At 41.7% G+C, this 17,590-nt stretch overlaps 1 protein-coding gene across 2 annotated transcripts; it reads left to right on the forward strand.

The window, feature by feature from the left end:
* Positions 1–3,442: 3,442 nt before the first annotated feature.
* Positions 3,443–10,326, forward strand: lyl1 (LYL1 basic helix-loop-helix family member). Of its 2 annotated transcripts, none has more exons than XM_054605257.1 (4): positions 3,443–3,558; positions 5,145–6,532; positions 8,190–8,287; positions 8,958–10,326. In XM_054605257.1, exons 2-4 carry the CDS (start codon positions 5,781–5,783, stop codon positions 9,527–9,529), a joined length of 1,422 nt encoding a protein of 473 aa, XP_054461232.1. In that variant the 5' UTR covers positions 3,443–3,558; positions 5,145–5,780; the 3' UTR covers positions 9,530–10,326. The 2 variants fall into 2 exon arrangements, with proteins under 2 accessions (XP_054461232.1, XP_054461233.1); XM_054605258.1 differs by having other exon boundaries at positions 8,997–10,326.
* Positions 10,327–17,590: the final 7,264 nt, after the last annotated feature.

Genomic DNA, 17,590 nt, shown 5'->3' on the forward strand with positions numbered 1-17,590 from the left:
CATACACACTCACACGCAAACACACACAAACACGTCACTCATGGTCAATGGCTCCCCAATCGATACTCCATTTATCAAGCTTGGTATTTTGAGGCAGCCAAGAGGAGGGCGTGACAGCTAAACTGTGAGATTAAAACAATCCTCTCTTGATTTCTTCCTCACTCAAGGGAAAAGCGGAAGCTGTCTGTTAGCGTTTGTTTCTATTATTATTCCCTGTTTACAGTTTGGGTGTTCACACTGAGCCATAAATGAGAGGGTCAAACATTTGTCATTTCTCTTCTGAGGTAGCTGCCCATAAAACTGTGACTAAATGAGAAAGCAGGCTTTTACAGTAAGAGAGGGGAAACCCATAGTGTACACTGATTTGTTTTTTAATCTTTAGAAGTTTAGAGGCTTTTGTAACTAAAACGTTTTTGGAGTCTTTGTTTGGATAATTGTTGCAATGTTTCGATGCATTCATTTTCGTCTTTGTTAAGCACCTGAAAAGCCATCTTTTCTTCTTGAGCACAAACTCAGCTATAAGTAAGATTTTTTTTGTCTGCCAGGAACCAAAAATACAAGAAAATGCACTCAAATATTGCTATAGAACAAGGCTGTAGAAATACTGCAGAATAAAATAGGGAATAAAAGTACAATACAGTCCATTTACTTGTAAATCACTTTCCTCTTAATGTGTTTCTTTCAGATTGTTTTAAAGTCTATCTGTGCCATTGGAAATCTCAACATTATAGCATCAATACTACAAAACAGCTAACTGCAATTTTTTTGCAGCTAAATACACATGAAAACAGAAAAAAGGCATGAAATCAAACTAAAGTACAACCTATTTGCATTGTATACATACATATAACAAATGTTTTACCAACTTGTTTTTGTCCATTTTTACTTTTAGAAGATCATCTAAGTCAAATATTTGGACCAAAACAGTTAAGGGCCCGTTTCAATCCACTCCTTGACTTTGAGAATGTATTTAATTTTCTTTAGTAGATTTGACAGCAGCACATACAGCCACGAATAATTATAAACAATCATTGAAAATAGCTACAGGCATCTTACTACACTGCTATTAAAGTAGAAATTATTGATGAACCCCCAAAATCAACAGGCTCAAAACACCTTTTAAAGAAACGAAAGCGTGGTGACCATACAGCGATGTGACGAGACTGAATTACACTGCTTGTGAGAGGAGAATATAAAGCACAAGAAAAGTTAATCCCAAAGGATTTCTCTTCGTCCCTTGTGTGGCTTTTTATATGTTACAGGCAAATTCATGCAGCATCTGCAGGCACAGCGGTGCCACTGCAACGTTATTCTGGCTCACAGAGAGCAATCGACTGGAACCACAGCTGCCGGACGCAAAAGAGTGTGACAGGACGATAGACGACACTGTCTGCTCTCTGAGTGGACTACTATTATTTCAGCATATACAGACCCCAGTGCAGTTATTGTTTATAATGATGATGATGATGATGATTACTACAAAGAAGAAAAAAAAATCAACAATGATGATGATGAAGGTGATGACAGATATATTGAGCAGTTGCTTAGCACTGCTTTCTTTCTTTCCCAGGACCTCGAAGGTCACGTTACTGTAAAGCCTTTATAATGTTTGTGCTTCAGTCTGTCTAAGAAGGAAATGACTGAGGGAATGTAAAAAAAAAAAAAAAAAAAAAAAGTGCTGACCCTGAGGTTGAGGTAGAGAGAGAGACAGAAAGAGAGAGAGAGGGAGAGAGCGAGACTTTGGGAAGAGCAGCATTGGGTGAGCACACAGGAGAGAGGGGGAGAGCTAAGTTTAGGAAGGAAGTTTGGGAGCTCTTGGTGAGAAAAGTTACCACGATGACGACATGAGCGTCACTCATCAGTGACACAGGTGTGCTCTGACGTCATAACCGAGAAGCTCCGACCCCAAATATCTCTTGTGTGCAATAAAAAGAGATGAAAAGATCCTGAAACGATCCTTTGTGTAATAACTTATATTAACTTAATACATTTAGTAGAAGAGAAACCAATAACATCAAAAAATATTTGAGAGCTAAAGGCATTTTTCCTCAGATTTTTTTTCTTTTAACGAGAATAAGAATAGATTAATTGTGTGTTGATCAACTAATTGATAAATGGATCTACTGAGATATCAACCACGATAAGACAATCACATTAATAAAAGTAAAGCTTTATTCAGGAACAGCTGCTCCTCCTCTCTCCTTTGTGTTTGATCTGTGCTTAACTCCGTCATTACATCAATTTGTCTCAAATCCATAATAGAAGAGCATTGCTTTTTTTTAAATAATGCTGCCACAAAAATACATTATAAAGCAATTGTAGTTAATAATCAAGATGTAAAAAATACTGTTAATAGCAGATATAGATAAATATTAATATATTTATTTGTTATTGTCTATGCATGAACATCCACTCTATGTGTGCGTGAAGAAGCATGTGTGCACCTTTGTCTATTTATTATATTTTAATATAGTACAGTGGCGGATATTTTCTTGGAAACAGTCCAGATCTCTTCAAAGTCTGGGACTGACCAGTCTAATGTAATGTGTGTGTGTGTCTGTGTCTGTGTGTGTGTGTGTCTGTGTGTGTGTGTGTGTGTGTGTGTGTGTGTGTGTGTGTGTGTGTGTGTGTGTGTGTGTGTGTGTGTGTGTGAGCATACATGCATGTAGGCGTGAACCGGCTTGTGTGTGTGCAAGTGTTACAAGCAGTGTGTGTGTCGGTATTGCTGGTGGAGGGGGGAGAGGAGGGGGAGGAGGGTGGTGGAGGTTCCTTATCTACAGGCCACAGGCAGCTTTTGAGGCTCTTATCAGCAGCCACCAGATTCTACGAGCACATCCTCTTGTCCAGCAGGGAGCGGAAAACTCTCCTTGCAACATGGCTCCCTCTCTCTCTCTCTTCTCTCTCTCTCTCTCTCTCTCTCTCTCTCTCCAACCACTCTCTCACCAGTTCCTCTCTCTCTCTCTCTCTCTCTCTCTCTCTCTCTCTCTCTCTCTCTCTCTCTCTCTCTCTCTCTCTCTCTCCAACACACACACCAGTTCCAGAGCTCGCCGACTGGCAACCAGCAAAGCATTGTGTCTCCTTGGCGAAGAGAGTGAGAGAAGGAAGGGATAGACAGGACAGTGAAAGAGAAAGAGAGAGAGAGAGAGAGAGAGAGAGAGAGAGAGAGAGAGAGAGAGAGAGAGGGAGAGAGGGAGACGGGTGAGAATGACATATGGACAGAGGGGAAGGCAGAGAACATATCCACGCTTTGAGTGCGCCTTCGAAAAATAAATGTGTGCGTTTGGACAATCTAATTCTGACTTTATTTCTTTGTGAATATTTGGGACTTTACATTTTTCTGAGGAGTGTTCTAAATGGTGTCAGACAGTTCTCACCTCAGACACTGACAGGCTGCAGTGGAGGGTGAGCGACCTGAGGAGGAGGAGGAGGAGGAGGAGGAGGAGGAGGAGGAGGGCCCTAAACACTGAGGAGATACAACATGTGCGTTCTTAGATCACTTAAACTCTGATGGATTTTGCGTGACAGCAGACGAGCCACACTGGATGCCACAATGTATCTGTGAGTATTTATTTAATATGTGGGATTTTTTAAGCATGTAGTGAATGACTGGTTCACAGCCTCTGATAATGATTAAAAAAACACATATATACCTATATTTATATACATATTCAAATATATGTATATACACATATATATATATACATGTGTGTATATGTATATAAATATATATGTGTGTGTGTGTGTGTGTGTGTGTGTGTATATGTATATAAATATATATGTGTGTGTGTGTGTGTGTGTGTATGTGTGTGTGTTTAGGTATATGTATTTATATGGGGTTTTTTCAAATAATTGTCTAAATGATAATAATAAAATAGCATCTAATTGGAGTTTATGTTAGATGACCCATATGTCATTTATGGTGTGTACTTTTGGTAAAATTGTTGAAAACTGGTCATTAAAATTTGGTTATTTTGTGATGAATAGATGAATATAGAAATGTAATTCAAAGTTTTGTCAGATGATTTGTATTTACAAGTCTTTGGTTGAGGGCTGAATTGTATATTTCTGGTTATGGTAAAAAAATCTATATATTGTGCATTTAGCTTAAACAATAATATAAGCATGTGAGGATAATATATACATATATTTAACAGAAAGAAAGGACATATATTAGATAGTTGTAAAATCTAGTGTAATAAAATAACTATTTAAATAAATATAATGTTAATGAATTAAAATAGCATGGAGGTTTATCACAATTATCAAAGATATTTTATTTAAAGGATTTGATACAAACTATTGCACAGCTCGTTGTGCAGAAACATACATACAGGCTTGACTAAAAATCCAAGGCTGTGTAAAATATAATTAAAAGTCATAACTGCTTTGTTTCTTGGCTATCACAGCTAAATGAATTATCTTACTAATGTGTGAGACTAATTGTGTTTTCAGCTAAATTATTTTAAAGTGAAACCTTTTAAATATTAATCTCTGGTTGTTTCTGTTTAGCCTCTCAAAGGGTTCTTCCCACAAAGATATTCATATGACATTAAAAATAACAAATTTAAATGATAAAAAACTAACTTTAAGAGCATCATTGTGAAAGAGGGAACTGTCCAAAATAAAGTCATGATCACTAGAAAAAGACAAAACAGGAACACTTGCGATTGCAAAACCTGAGAAATCATAAGAGTGTTACGCTCGTCGGCGCAGTGACAACCAACGTCTCCGTCTGTGAAGTAATAGAGCTCAGCAGTGAATTCACTTGTGTCCAACATTTAAACATCAGAGAAGTAGAATGCGATAAACTGTAGACCAGCTTCCCCAACAACAACTACTCCTGACATTTGAGTACGAGCTCTAGTGGAGCTTATCTGCAAATTATGACCTTTAAGCACATTTTCATATATATATATACAATTTCATATATATATATATATATATATATATATATATATATATATACATATATACATATACACACATATACATATATATACACACACACACACACACACACACACACACACACACACACACACACACACACACACACACATCTATATATATATATCTATATATAGATATATATATAAACACAATATATATATATATCCTGAATGTGTTTTTCTTATGTTCAACAGACTCTTTGATATCAATCCAATCTTCGGGGGTCTGGGACGTTTTTTATGCTTAAAAGGATTTTGACTCACATCCTCAAAATACAAACAGACAGACCGACTCATTGAGAGCAGCCCATAGAGACTTCACATTCACAACCTTGAATCTGTTGCTCAGGGAGCAAAATCCACTCATAATCCAACCGCTACAACCACCCCGGCTCCACGCTGCACCCGCAGACGATACCGCATGGACTACGCCTCCATTAAAACAACTTGAGGACTGCAACATTTCTGTCAGTGGCATCCTCTGAGACGTTGAAGTTAGGAAATGAATACAGGCTCACGTTTACTCACACTCTAGATACAGCCAGCAGCAGCTGGAATGATGGGTAAAAAAGAGGGCATCTGTAGCACATTTAGTCTGGACTGACGACTAACATTGTGACCCTGACAACCAAAACTGATGGTAAATATTGCATAATCTGCAGGAAAGTAGAACAAAGGAGAAGGAAATAAAGCGTTTTAAGGGACAGACACATTGACTTGGTAGAACAAGCTGCAGGTGGAACACATGAGCAGCTTACCTACTCTCACACACAAACAGAAGACACATTGAGTCATTCACTGTGCAGCTGTCACTAACGGGGATTCACCACCATGATGGAGAAGCTGAACCTCATCGGCCCACCTGCCTCACCCCCCGACCTACCTCGCCCCTCCTCCTCCTCCTCATCCACCTCCTCCTCCGCCTCCTCCCCGTCCTGTGCCTCCGTAGAGCAGCACAGTCCCCTCCACAACAAGACTTTAGCATCCTCTGACTCCATCGCTAACAAGGCAGGGCACAAGGGACACATGGACGTCCCCTCTGCTGGCTCCGTTCAGTCCCCCATTGCCACGACGACTGCGTTAACCGGTCACCACGCAGACTCAGCTGCTGCACCCGAGCCCATCGTCATTGTGACCGGGGAGGAGGAGGAGAAGCGAGGAGGACCAAAGAGAACCACAGCCCCTGCTGCCTCCACCAACGGGTCCCCAACTCTTTCCTCTCCACCTCCGCTCCTCTCTGCGCCAGCAAAGACCCCCACGTGCCCGGTACCGCCCCCAACCTCCACCATGTCCTTCCCTTCGTGCTCATCATCCTCTCCTCTTCCTCCACACATTCCAGTCATCAGCCTCGGTCACACCAAACCCCCTCTCCCGCTGCCCAATACCCCTTTGACTGCCCTCCACCCGATTCCCAACCTCCTACATGGGCCCCACGGGGACCTTCACCGCATTCAGCGGACCCGTTTGTCTCTGGCCAGCCCTGGAGCTTCTGGACCTTCTGTAGCTATTGGGGGCCCCTTAGTCCTCTCCCCAGGACCCATGTTGCCTCAGCAGTACCTGTCTGCACACCCCTTCTTCACCAGGTGAGATACTGTAGCTATGGATCATCCATAAGCACCCATTTTGCTTTACGACCTCTTCAGAACCTGACCAGTGAATGCAGAGGAGAGTTGATTTCCCTTCTCAGATTGTTTAATTTGAATATGTTTGGGGGCATAAAGTGGGAACCACAGCATTAACAGACAACACTGAAATGTTATAAGCAGATTGTTTATTTAATATTCTTCTTATGGAGGTTGCATTTGATAATGTAAGGATTTCTGAATGATGCAGAATATTACAATGTAACTTATGAAACATCAAACAGTATTTTAAAAGAAGGCACATAAATGCCACATGCTCATTCAGGTCCTTTTCAACAGGCATTGTAAACAGATGTGAAGCTACCAAAATACGCTTTCCTGAGATACTAGGAATGATGATACCACCTCGTTGGTAACAATTTCCCGTTTCATATGAAACCTCAACTGCTGGGATTTCGCGACTTCCCATGGTGATTAATTGTGGCTACGCTGCGCAGTTACGCAAAACTGACAGCAGGATGTGTGCTGTTATGAAGGGACCTTACATTTCTCACGCTAAATGTTATCATCGGGACATTTGGTCACTGAACACGAGTTGCATCATGAAATGTTTCTGTGTGCATTTAGTATTTAAAAAAAGCAATACATTTACTTTTAATTGCAGCTAAATTTACATTACATTACATTACAGTCATTTAGCAGACGCTTTTATCCAAAGCGACTTACAGGAAGTGTATTCAACATAGGTATTCAAGAGAACTACTAGTCACCAGAAGTCATAAGTGCATCTCCTTTCTTAAACAAGCATCTTAAAGCATAAACCAGAGCAAAAGTACAGTGCAGAGGCAAATTACTACGAAAACAATAATTGCAACAGACTAATACGAATATAATAAGTGCTACAAACTACTACGAATAGGATAAGTGCAGTAAACGAATACGAATACAATAAGTGCAACAACTAATACGAATGCAATAAGTGCTACGAGGAAGGCTCAGGGTAGTACTTCTTGAAGAGGTGAGTTTTCAGCCACTGCTGTCCTGACGTCAGTGGGGAGTTCATTCCACCAAATTTAGTTGTTTATCCAACAAAAGACTACAAAACAGAACTCTTAAAGCATTTTGGGGCTGGTAGAGTTGGCGAGTCTTTGCTTCCTCTCATGAAGAAAGGCATTCACTTGCAGACTTTATCAGAGCCCTCCTACTGTTCATCTATTCTCTACTCCAAAAAAGGATTTTCCTCACAGTTTCTTTCCGTAACAAAGGAGCCTCAGCTATGTAATAAGTTGGACTCTTTTTTTCTGCATCTAAGGTTTCACCATCTGTCATGCAGGTCTGGGAATAAGATTCCCTCCTCACTTCTCTCTGGTTTGTTTGTAGCAGGAAGCATTGATCTATTTCATCCCCCTGAAGTAGAATCAGCTAGTAAGCAGACTTAATGAGACTGAGCAAAAACTCTGCATGCACACTCAATCAACGCCACCAACTTAATCACACCGCAGTTAATGGTTTCCACCATCTTCTCCTCCATCCACTCCCCGAGATTTCTTTCTTTTTGAGAACAAAGATGTTGGAACGACTCAACATTGTACTTGATTGCGAATGCAGTTACAGAAATGCCACATTTTCACACATTTTGCTGTGTTTTTATCTCTAGTTCTTACCTGAGTCCTTCAGGAGGAAACTATGGCATCATCAGCAGCAGCCGCATCAAGAGAAGACCCTCGTCACACTTTGAGATGGAGATCAATGACTGTGAGTTTCTGTGTGACCAAATAGAGAATCAGAAGTTCAATATCGATACAGCCATAGTTACTGTTTGTGGATGTTTGCATGTTTGAAATTGCATTGATCTAATTGTTGCTTGTGTCACTGAGAAGGTTAATTTCTAATGTATTTAAAAGATAAGGTTGCAGATGATCTGTGTTTTCCTTACTGTCAACAAGTCTTGTAAAAAAACAAAACAAGTGTCAGTACGTCTGACAATAATTTCCTGATTCCTTAACCTGTCTGTAGCTTGCAGCCCAAAGCCCATTGTTCTCATTGAAGACGGGTTAGAACCATATGAAGATTTTTATTTATTTATTAAATAATAACCTGAAAACAGCAGGGCACAAATGTATCTCAACAGGAGTAAAAAGGTGCATTTGTTGGGGGGGACTATTTTCAGCAGTGGATTAATACACATTTGGTGCTCTAGTTAGTATGCAGCTGCAATCGTTACACAAAATAACTCAAATTAAATGAAGTGCTCATGTTGACTGTAATGAATGAAGATGTCCCAGTGCAGCACTGTGGCTTATCAATGTGTTTTGAATAAGATTTATCAGGATTTGGCCAAACTAGACTTGTTAGTGGGATCACGTTGTTTTTTTATGGGATTTGTTGACGATAATGATATTAATTTCTTCTTATGTCCTTTAAGGCCCTGCACACTCAGACAGTGATTATGTGTGTCTAACAGGCCCTCCTCAGAAAATTGCTCGCCGTGTCTTCACCAACAGCCGCGAGCGCTGGCGACAGCAAAACGTGAACGGGGCTTTCTCTGAGCTGAGGAAACTCATTCCCACACATCCACCCGACAAGAAGCTCAGCAAGAATGAGATCCTCCGCCTGGCTGTAAAGTACATCAACTTCTTAGTCACGCTGCTCAATGACCAGGCACAGGACAAGGGCAAGGACTCAGCTGAGGACGAGGAGGAGAGCACCGCGGCTAGGTTGGACAGTAATAACCAGAACCGTCTTTTTCAGTGCAACACTCCTCCTCCGTCCCACGCCGCCCCACCACCCTCAGCCCGTCCAGCGACAGTCCACAGAGACAGAGACTCAACTGACTCAGTCATTGCTCTGGCTAACTCCCCGGCAACATCCAGTTGCTATGGTGACACGGACAGTGAGGAGAACTTCGTGGCTAAGACTTCGTTGGTGACCCATGGCATTCTGGGAAAGGTCAAGGGTCACACAAGGATGGTGGCAGCAACCAATGACGAGCGGTGACACCAAAAGTCGGCAAACAAAGATGTGTAAATGTCACATTGACGGACAGAACACGCCATCATCGCCAGATACCAAAAGTGTTTGAGGAACAAGTGTGATTCTCTCTTCCACTTCCAAGTAGGGACATAAGTAGGGGGTGGATTTTCTGAGACACTTTTGTAGTTTTAACTGTCTCTGTCTTTTTCCAGTGTTTCTGTGATGTGGGGCAAGTTGAGAGTCATGAAACATCGCAAAACATAAAAAAAAGACTTAAACGCAATTTATATCCAAATAAGGTCACAATGTTCCTTTGTCAAGCTTTACACCTCAATGTCTAACAATGTGCATGGACACAGATGAATTATGCAAAATAGGAAGAGAACAGAAGAAATACAAGTTCTTGAATTGTCTTTCAAATGTTAAATATATCACAAGAGGGTTAAACTCCAGATTTTTTTGTTATGGTCTAAATGCCGCCTCATAAATGTAAATAATACGCAAAACAATTATGGCGACTACTATAGAATACTCTGCAAAGTTGCAGTTTTATATGTTGTTGTCAGAGAGGGGAGGCAGATGGTACCACCCTCACATTGTGACATACTTGTACCAGACAGAAATAAAGTGCGTTTTAGTTCGCTGTTCCTTATTTGACATCCTCTTATTGCACTCCAAAGACTGCTCTTTGTCAGCTCGATTTCTCAACACATACAAAATGTTTCGGGAACATTTGTGTATCCTCAAAGGGTTCAGCATGTTGAAATTCTCAGTGTGAGCTGATCTCCACAACCATCAGATGTTAGATGTATAAATGCAACGTTAAAGGGTTAGAATGCCTATTTTAACAAACAACGTGTGAATAAATCATGTGTCCATATGTTAATAGACTGACACAACAACTTGTCACTACACATTGTGCGCTTAAGATTCAAAGCCAATGGAGGTAAACTCCATGCTTGAAATAAATAGTGAGTGATGTGACAACCTGAAGGTGAATATATCTGTTTGATGATACTACTGTTAAGCACCAGAACTGGAAAAAACAAAAAACAAAAGATGCTTTAACTGTTTTTGAGTCTTCCCGGGCAGTTGAATTAGGTTGTAGTGTATATGTTTGCGGTGGTGGAAGAAGTACTCTTTTACTATAGTAAGAGTAGCAATATCACATTGTAAATAGTCTTACAAGTCCTGCATTCAAAATATTTATTAAGTTAAGGTACCGGCTTCAAAGTTTAGACCTACTTTACTTACAAAAGGTAAAAGTACTGATCATGCTGAAATCGTCCATTTCAGAAAAATATCACTTGATTATCAAAGGTAGACAGAGTACTAGAATATTGTACTCAAGTACAGGCATTGTTACTTTAAACACCCAGTTAACAAGTAACCAGTAGGCTGCTTGTGTGAAAACGTACCAAAGTAAAAGTAGGCCCTCTGTAGTCTGTGCATACAACTGATTATCAATTATATTAATATACAATTTCCTCAGATTAGCTCAACACGAATTAACCAGAAAAGAGAAAAAACTCAAATATAAATGACAATAAATAAAAACGCACTATGGACAACAAGGCCTGAAACTTCCTTTGGATTCACAGTGGGTTAAGACGTCAAAGCAGACACCGCGGACGTGTTTAAACAATACTAAAGCCACAGTGGCGGCAGACACATACCTATACATATACACACATCACAGCAAAGGAGAGAATGCACAGTTATACACACACGCAATTAACAGTGATTGTTGACGTGGAGAGTCCAGTCACTGCGTTGATGTACTTACCTGTCTGAAGTCCTCCACAAGTCTGCTCCAGGTTCAACTTCCATGCTCGTTCATTTTCAAAGCATACTGTAACACAAGCCCTCCTGCGGCCGCAGACACGGCTGCAGCTTTTTTCTGTTCCATTCTCACTGTTTATCAGGACTTTTTACATGTGCTTTTCACTAGGCTACTTAAGTAAAAGTAAAATTACCATTTAAAAAAAAAATCCTCAACCAAGTACAGGTACACAAAAAAACAACTTTGTTAAAGCTAGAGGTAACAAAGATAATAGTTATTGATGCAATAATGTGTCCATCACTCATGTTGTGGTTGACGGTGCTAATTCACATTTGATTCAAGTTCATGTTTATTGTCATTCCGGTTATACACTGGGAGAGCCCATAAAAGAAAGAAAATAAATAGTCAACAAAAACGGACGTAAAATATGAAATATATGACAATAAAACATCCAATATCCATCCAAGAAAACAATAACGAGGTTGAATATTGCACAGGGGTTGTGTGTGTGTGTTATTCATTTAGTAGTTTTAGTAAATTAGGCTTAATCTATAACAGTACATTATTTGTTAGTTGATTTATATTTTGTATTACTATCTGAATCTGCATTTTTTTTTTATAAATAGTGGCATGAAATGTGAAATATTTGCCTCTGAAGAGTAGGCTAGTGGAGTAGAAGTTGCAGAAAAATAGAAAAAGTGATTAAGTTACCACTAATAATTTGTAAATGTAGGCCTACTCCATCGCTACATGTTTTTGACCTGTCTGTGCATTATGTGTGTGGGAAAAGATTTATGTAACAGCAACAATTGCAGGTGTGCGGTTGTGGGAGGGAAGGTCAGGGTGGATGCGGGATGTGGTAGGAGAATGGGTTCAGCTTGGTGGTGGTGGTGGTGGGGGGTTGCATAAGTGAGATGTTTGGGGCTAGTTACAGCTGTGCAGTGGAGCTGGTGTCTCTCTGCCTGCGTGTGCGGCCAGGAAACGCCTTCAGTTAGTGCTGTCTCATTGACGGCCAACAAGTTTCCTGGTGGGGGGGGGGGATGGCTGTGTGTGTGTGTGTGTGTGTGTGTGTGTGTGTGTGTGTGTGTGTGTGTGTGTGTGTGTGTGTGTGTGTGTGTGTGTGTGTGTGGTGGCAACCACTGCATGGGAGAAAGGGAGAGGAGAAAAACAAAAAAAGAAGAATGCAGCCATCAGGATGCTCTACACAACGGGTTTCAGGACCACACGACAGGAAGAGCAGCTTTCACAACGCTCTGCCGTGCCAGGCTCCTCTGCCCCCACCCTCTCCTCCTCCTGCTGCTTTGTTATGAAACCATGAAACCACAGAGAGGACTGAGGCAGGGGTCACACATGGGGTACTGCAGAATTCTGCAATTCCAAACACTTGCCAGTATATATATATATATATATATCTTTTTTTTTTTTTTTTTTTTTTAATTATAGAAATCAACTTAACATCACGGCATTTGCAATGACGTAGATAAAGATTAGGAAACCGAAACCTTAGAATGTTGGTTGGGACTGCTGGTGTGTTAACCTTCTCGCCCTCTTTTGATACGGGAGGCCAAGCAGGGTGATGGCGACCAGCCTGGGACTTGGAGATAATGTTCTAAATGACCTACAAAAATAAAGTTTAAATTCACCATGAATGTACCACTTACATGAAGAGATTGGACAGAAAATAATAAATTGCAGGTTTAAAATAATTTATTTTTATTATCTTTATTTTCTTACAGGATTTGACAAATCTAGTATATTAGACAAAATATTTTTCCTTTGCATTAACAAATTTGATTTTGCCAAGTTAATTTAGTCAAATCAAAAATATTGCTGGAACATATAAAGTTTGAGGAACATTCACCCTTTAAAAAGAAAAAAAAAGTCACAACCATCCTCATTCATTAGGTGGTGAAATGAAACTTAAACAAATAATGTAATAATATTGAAGTTGTGAATTCAACTTGTTGTCTACTGGTGTAGAAAGAAAGAAAAAAACAAAGATCGTCAATCTGTTAAAATAAAAATGAAAACCATATTTGCCACCGTTTTTGAATTATACACTCTGATGCCACGAATTCACAACTAAATGTTTTCACATTTGTTAAACATTTTAAATACATGATCCATTCAGCAGTTCATTCAGTTTTCAGTACTTTCTCTCCTTGTTTTACCAGAGAGTCGATGCTGTTGTTCACTGTTCTCTCCACATTCCTTGCTGCGTCATCCGTCTTTTCTAACTTGCTTTTGTTGAAGAATTTCCGTCTGCCCACCTCGGTTGCGGCAGACCCAGCAGCTGCCCCGACAGCTCCGCCAATCAAACCCCCCAAAACCACACCGAGCACCAGACCCAGCAGTGCGCCCACTATGACTACCATGGGCACCTGTTTCGCAGTTGTCCCAATTTTCTCCCACACAGAGCTCTCCGCCACCATTTTGGCCCCTGCTTTGGCCTGGGAGCCCATTTTCCCCCACACTGGACTCTGCGCCACCTTCTTAGCACCGGCACCGAGTCCGGCTCCAACCCGTGCAGAGCTTTCAGCCATCAGTTTAGCTCCAGATTTGGCCCCAGATCCCACTTTTCCCCACATGGGACTCTGCGCCAAATTCTTTGCCCCGGCTCCAATCCCGGACCCGACACGCATGGACCGGTCCGCCACTACTGAGGCCCCCGATCCAACTTTTCCCCACATTGGACTAGCTGCTACTGACTTTGCTCCTGATCCCACCCACGTAGAACCGTCCACCACTACCTTTGGAACTCTACCTCCCACTAGTTTGGACACATGTCCGGCACTAGCTCCCACCTTCCCCCATACAGAACTATCAACCATCTTCTTGTGGACGTTTTGTGCTCCGCTGCCGACTGTCTCCCACACCGAACTACCCTTCACCTTCTTTGCTCCCTCGCCGACCCACGCAGAGCCATCCGCCAACAGTTTGGGTAACATCTTTGTACTCGACTCAATTTTCTCCCTAATGGAGTGGAGAAGTGAAGGGGAAATGGTGGAACGCGTAATGGGAGGAAGGCTCTCAATATTCATGCTGCTTACACTCATCTCTGCCTCATCCCTTGTTTTCTCAATCTCTTCCTCTCTCACTTCCTCTTCAGCCACAGGCTGCATGTAGGGATAGAGCACCCGCTTTTCAGAGCTGAGCGGTCCGTCTTGCTCTGGTTTCACCCTCATTCTCTCCCTTGCTATCTCTACCTGTCTCTGCCTCACTCTGTTCTCCGCCTCCTGAAAAGCAGGATGGGAGTAGCACTGTCCTCCACTTTCCTTCACCGTCTGCTCCACCTTCTCCAGCAACTCTGCCACATTCCTCCTGTCCCTCCCACCTCCTCCCCGCTCCATCACATGAAACCTGTCCCTGCATTTCTCCACGAGCTTCAACAAATCCCCCCGCTGACCAGCGATGTACGCCTCCACGCTGTCTTTCCCTGCCTTCTTGCTCTCCCTCAGTTTATCTGCGTAAGTGAAGAGCAGCAGAGTGTGTCTCTGGACTGCCTCTGTGCCAAAAACGGTCTCGAGGGCCTCGAGAGCCTGCAGCTCGGTCTTTGCAGGCTGGTCTAAGGGGACGCACAGGAGGAAGGCGTGTGGACCAGGACTGGACAACGCCACGCAGGATGAGATCTGAGCTCGCACCTCATCTGGAGTTTGCTCTGTATTGAACCAGTCTGGGGTATCCACCACCGCCACCTGCAGTTGAGAGAGGACACAAATGCAGCGAAGTGAGGAGTTGATTCATTGAAAAACTAGCATTTTCTTTGTTTTATGGCACAAAACATGGAGGAAGGCAAAGATTAGATTCAGAAGGGGCTGGCGATTGCACATGGAATGAAAGGAAAATGAAAACATGAAAGTCTCTTTTCACTTACCTGTCTTCCTTCAACCAGTGCTTTCTTTTTCTCACACTCCTGAGTGATCGCTCTAAGGCTGTCCGGGTCTGACACAAACTCCTCGCGCCCCAGTATGGAGTTACCAGCTGTACTCTTCCCTGCTCCAGATCGCCCGAGCAGCACCAGACGCAGCTCCGGAGAGGATGAAGGTGAGGAGGATGAATGTAAGGAGGATGCAGTGGATGAGGAAGGAGAGAAGGGTGAAGGGAATGAGGCGGGAGAGGGGGCGAAGGTCGGCGAGGCGGAAAAGACGGGCGAATAAGGAGAGGAGGTCGGAGACGGCTCGGGGGATCTCTCTTCGAAGCTGTTTATTCTCTGGTGAACTGAAAACAATCAGGAGAAATTTGGGGATTAATATGGAAAACTACAATAATTTTTTTAACATCTGAAATCATAGCACTTTTAAGCGACACAATATGAGACAGTGAGGCCCTGTGACTCACAAGTTGTGACCACTTTTGGAGTTGACTTAACCTCAGACATTTGTGAGAGTATAGCTCCATCTAGAGAGGAAAAACGGTAAATATGAGTCCTGTTTTGTGCTCACATTCATTTCTGATCTTTTTTTACTCAACATTGGGATTTAGAACAACATTGGGTACAAAAATGCTTATATTTACCTGTATTTAGTCTGAAACTGGGCGTCTTGCCGACCTTCTGGTCATTAAGCGGCTCTGAAGAAGTCGGCTGCTCCGGTGCTTGAGTTGAATGGAGCCCGTTAGATCTTTGGCTCACTCTCACACTTCCCTCTATCTCGTCCCTCACTTCTCTCCTCCTCCTCTCGGAGGCGGTGCTGTACTCCACACTCCTCTGTGTTTCTGTGTTTTGGATGGGCATTGAAGCAACGGTCTCTTTTCTCTCCTCCTTCTGAGCTCTGTAACTCTCCAGAAGTTCCCTCTTTCTGTCTTTTACTTGTTGCTCCAGCTCTCTATCCTGGGCCGTTTTCATATAGAGAACACCATTTTTCGTCACCATATTGTCCACCTGTTAAATAAACAAACAATACATTTAGGAGATGTCCCACATCCTTACATTTACAATAAGAGTGCCACGTCTTATGATCCCTGCATTACAATTCTCATGTCAGTCAAAGTTATTATGTAATCAGCCTAATTATTAATACACGTCCAGACTACGGCTGGGTGTGATTGTTGTGTGAAACAGGGCGTTGCTGGGAAAAACATCAAGGCTCAGTAACTTTCTCTGACAAAACAACAAGGTCTGCCAAGTGCAGTATGTTATAAAACAGAGTTGCACTTTGAGGTTTTAAAAAAGTTCTCGACAAAAATCCCAAAATCTACATGTGTTCTTTTTAAAGTCTGCACCCAAACGGACTAAACTGTGGGAAAACCACCACAATCAGTATGAGAACAGAGAAGCTGTGAACAATAAACACCGCAAACTGTGTGTGCAAACTCAACTCTTGATGCTGCTCTGATTATTGCTCTTAACACTGCAGTCTTACCTTCTCCAGCAGCTCGAGGACCTGCTCCCTGTTCTGTCTCTGCCGATTATTGATGACATGGTACCTCCCCCCACAGGCCTCAATTATCTGCCTCAGGCCTGGGTGTTCTTTCTGCAGATATTCCTGTGGAAAAAAATATATATATTTGCAATGGGTTATCTCTCTATCCTGGACTTATAACACAAACTCTTTAGTGCATATCGCAGTGAATTGTGGGAAATTTTGCAAAGATGTACGAAATTTGAAGCAGCAGTTTCCTCACAAAATGGTCATTTTTCAAAGTATACACAAAACGATTTCAGTTCGGAATTAGTACAAACGTTGTCACTTAATACCCCCAATTCAAGTGAATAAGACAGTGTGCAGGATTTTTGTGATTTTTGTTCTATATTGTCTACCCTAGGTATTCTCGTACGCACCTGGTGACCTAGTGGTGTGCAAAAGTTTGCCCTTTTTATTTTGGAATAAGAGAAAACTTTAGACAGATCGCTCTTATCTCAGTGTGAGTGTGTCACAAGCCTGGCCAACTCATTTTAAAACTCAAATACAGTTGAAATCCAGGGTACTAAAGTGTAGACAAGGCTTTAAAAATACTAAACATAAGAGTACTGGAAATGAACAGTGTTAGCACGCCACAGAGAGAACATGTACAACATTTATACCTCTGCAGTTTTTCCCATCAAGTAGTCCCCACAGGTCAGCAGGACAATGGTGTGATCCAGGGCCTCCTGCCCAAACACTTCCTCCAGCTCTGCCGGCACATGAACCTCCATCTGAGAAAGACAACCAACATTTGGACTTTAAATGCTAGATTCACTGCCAAAACATATGCACCTTGTATACCAACATACTGTTCCTTGTAATTTCCTCAAACAATTTCATTTTCAAAAAATAAATGAAAATGAATGAATATTTTATATTAGGAGGCAGAGTAATCAAAAT

Source organism: Anoplopoma fimbria, chromosome 9 (assembly GCF_027596085.1).
Source record: "Anoplopoma fimbria isolate UVic2021 breed Golden Eagle Sablefish chromosome 9, Afim_UVic_2022, whole genome shotgun sequence".
Classification (NCBI taxonomy): domain Eukaryota; kingdom Metazoa; phylum Chordata; class Actinopteri; order Perciformes; family Anoplopomatidae; genus Anoplopoma; species Anoplopoma fimbria.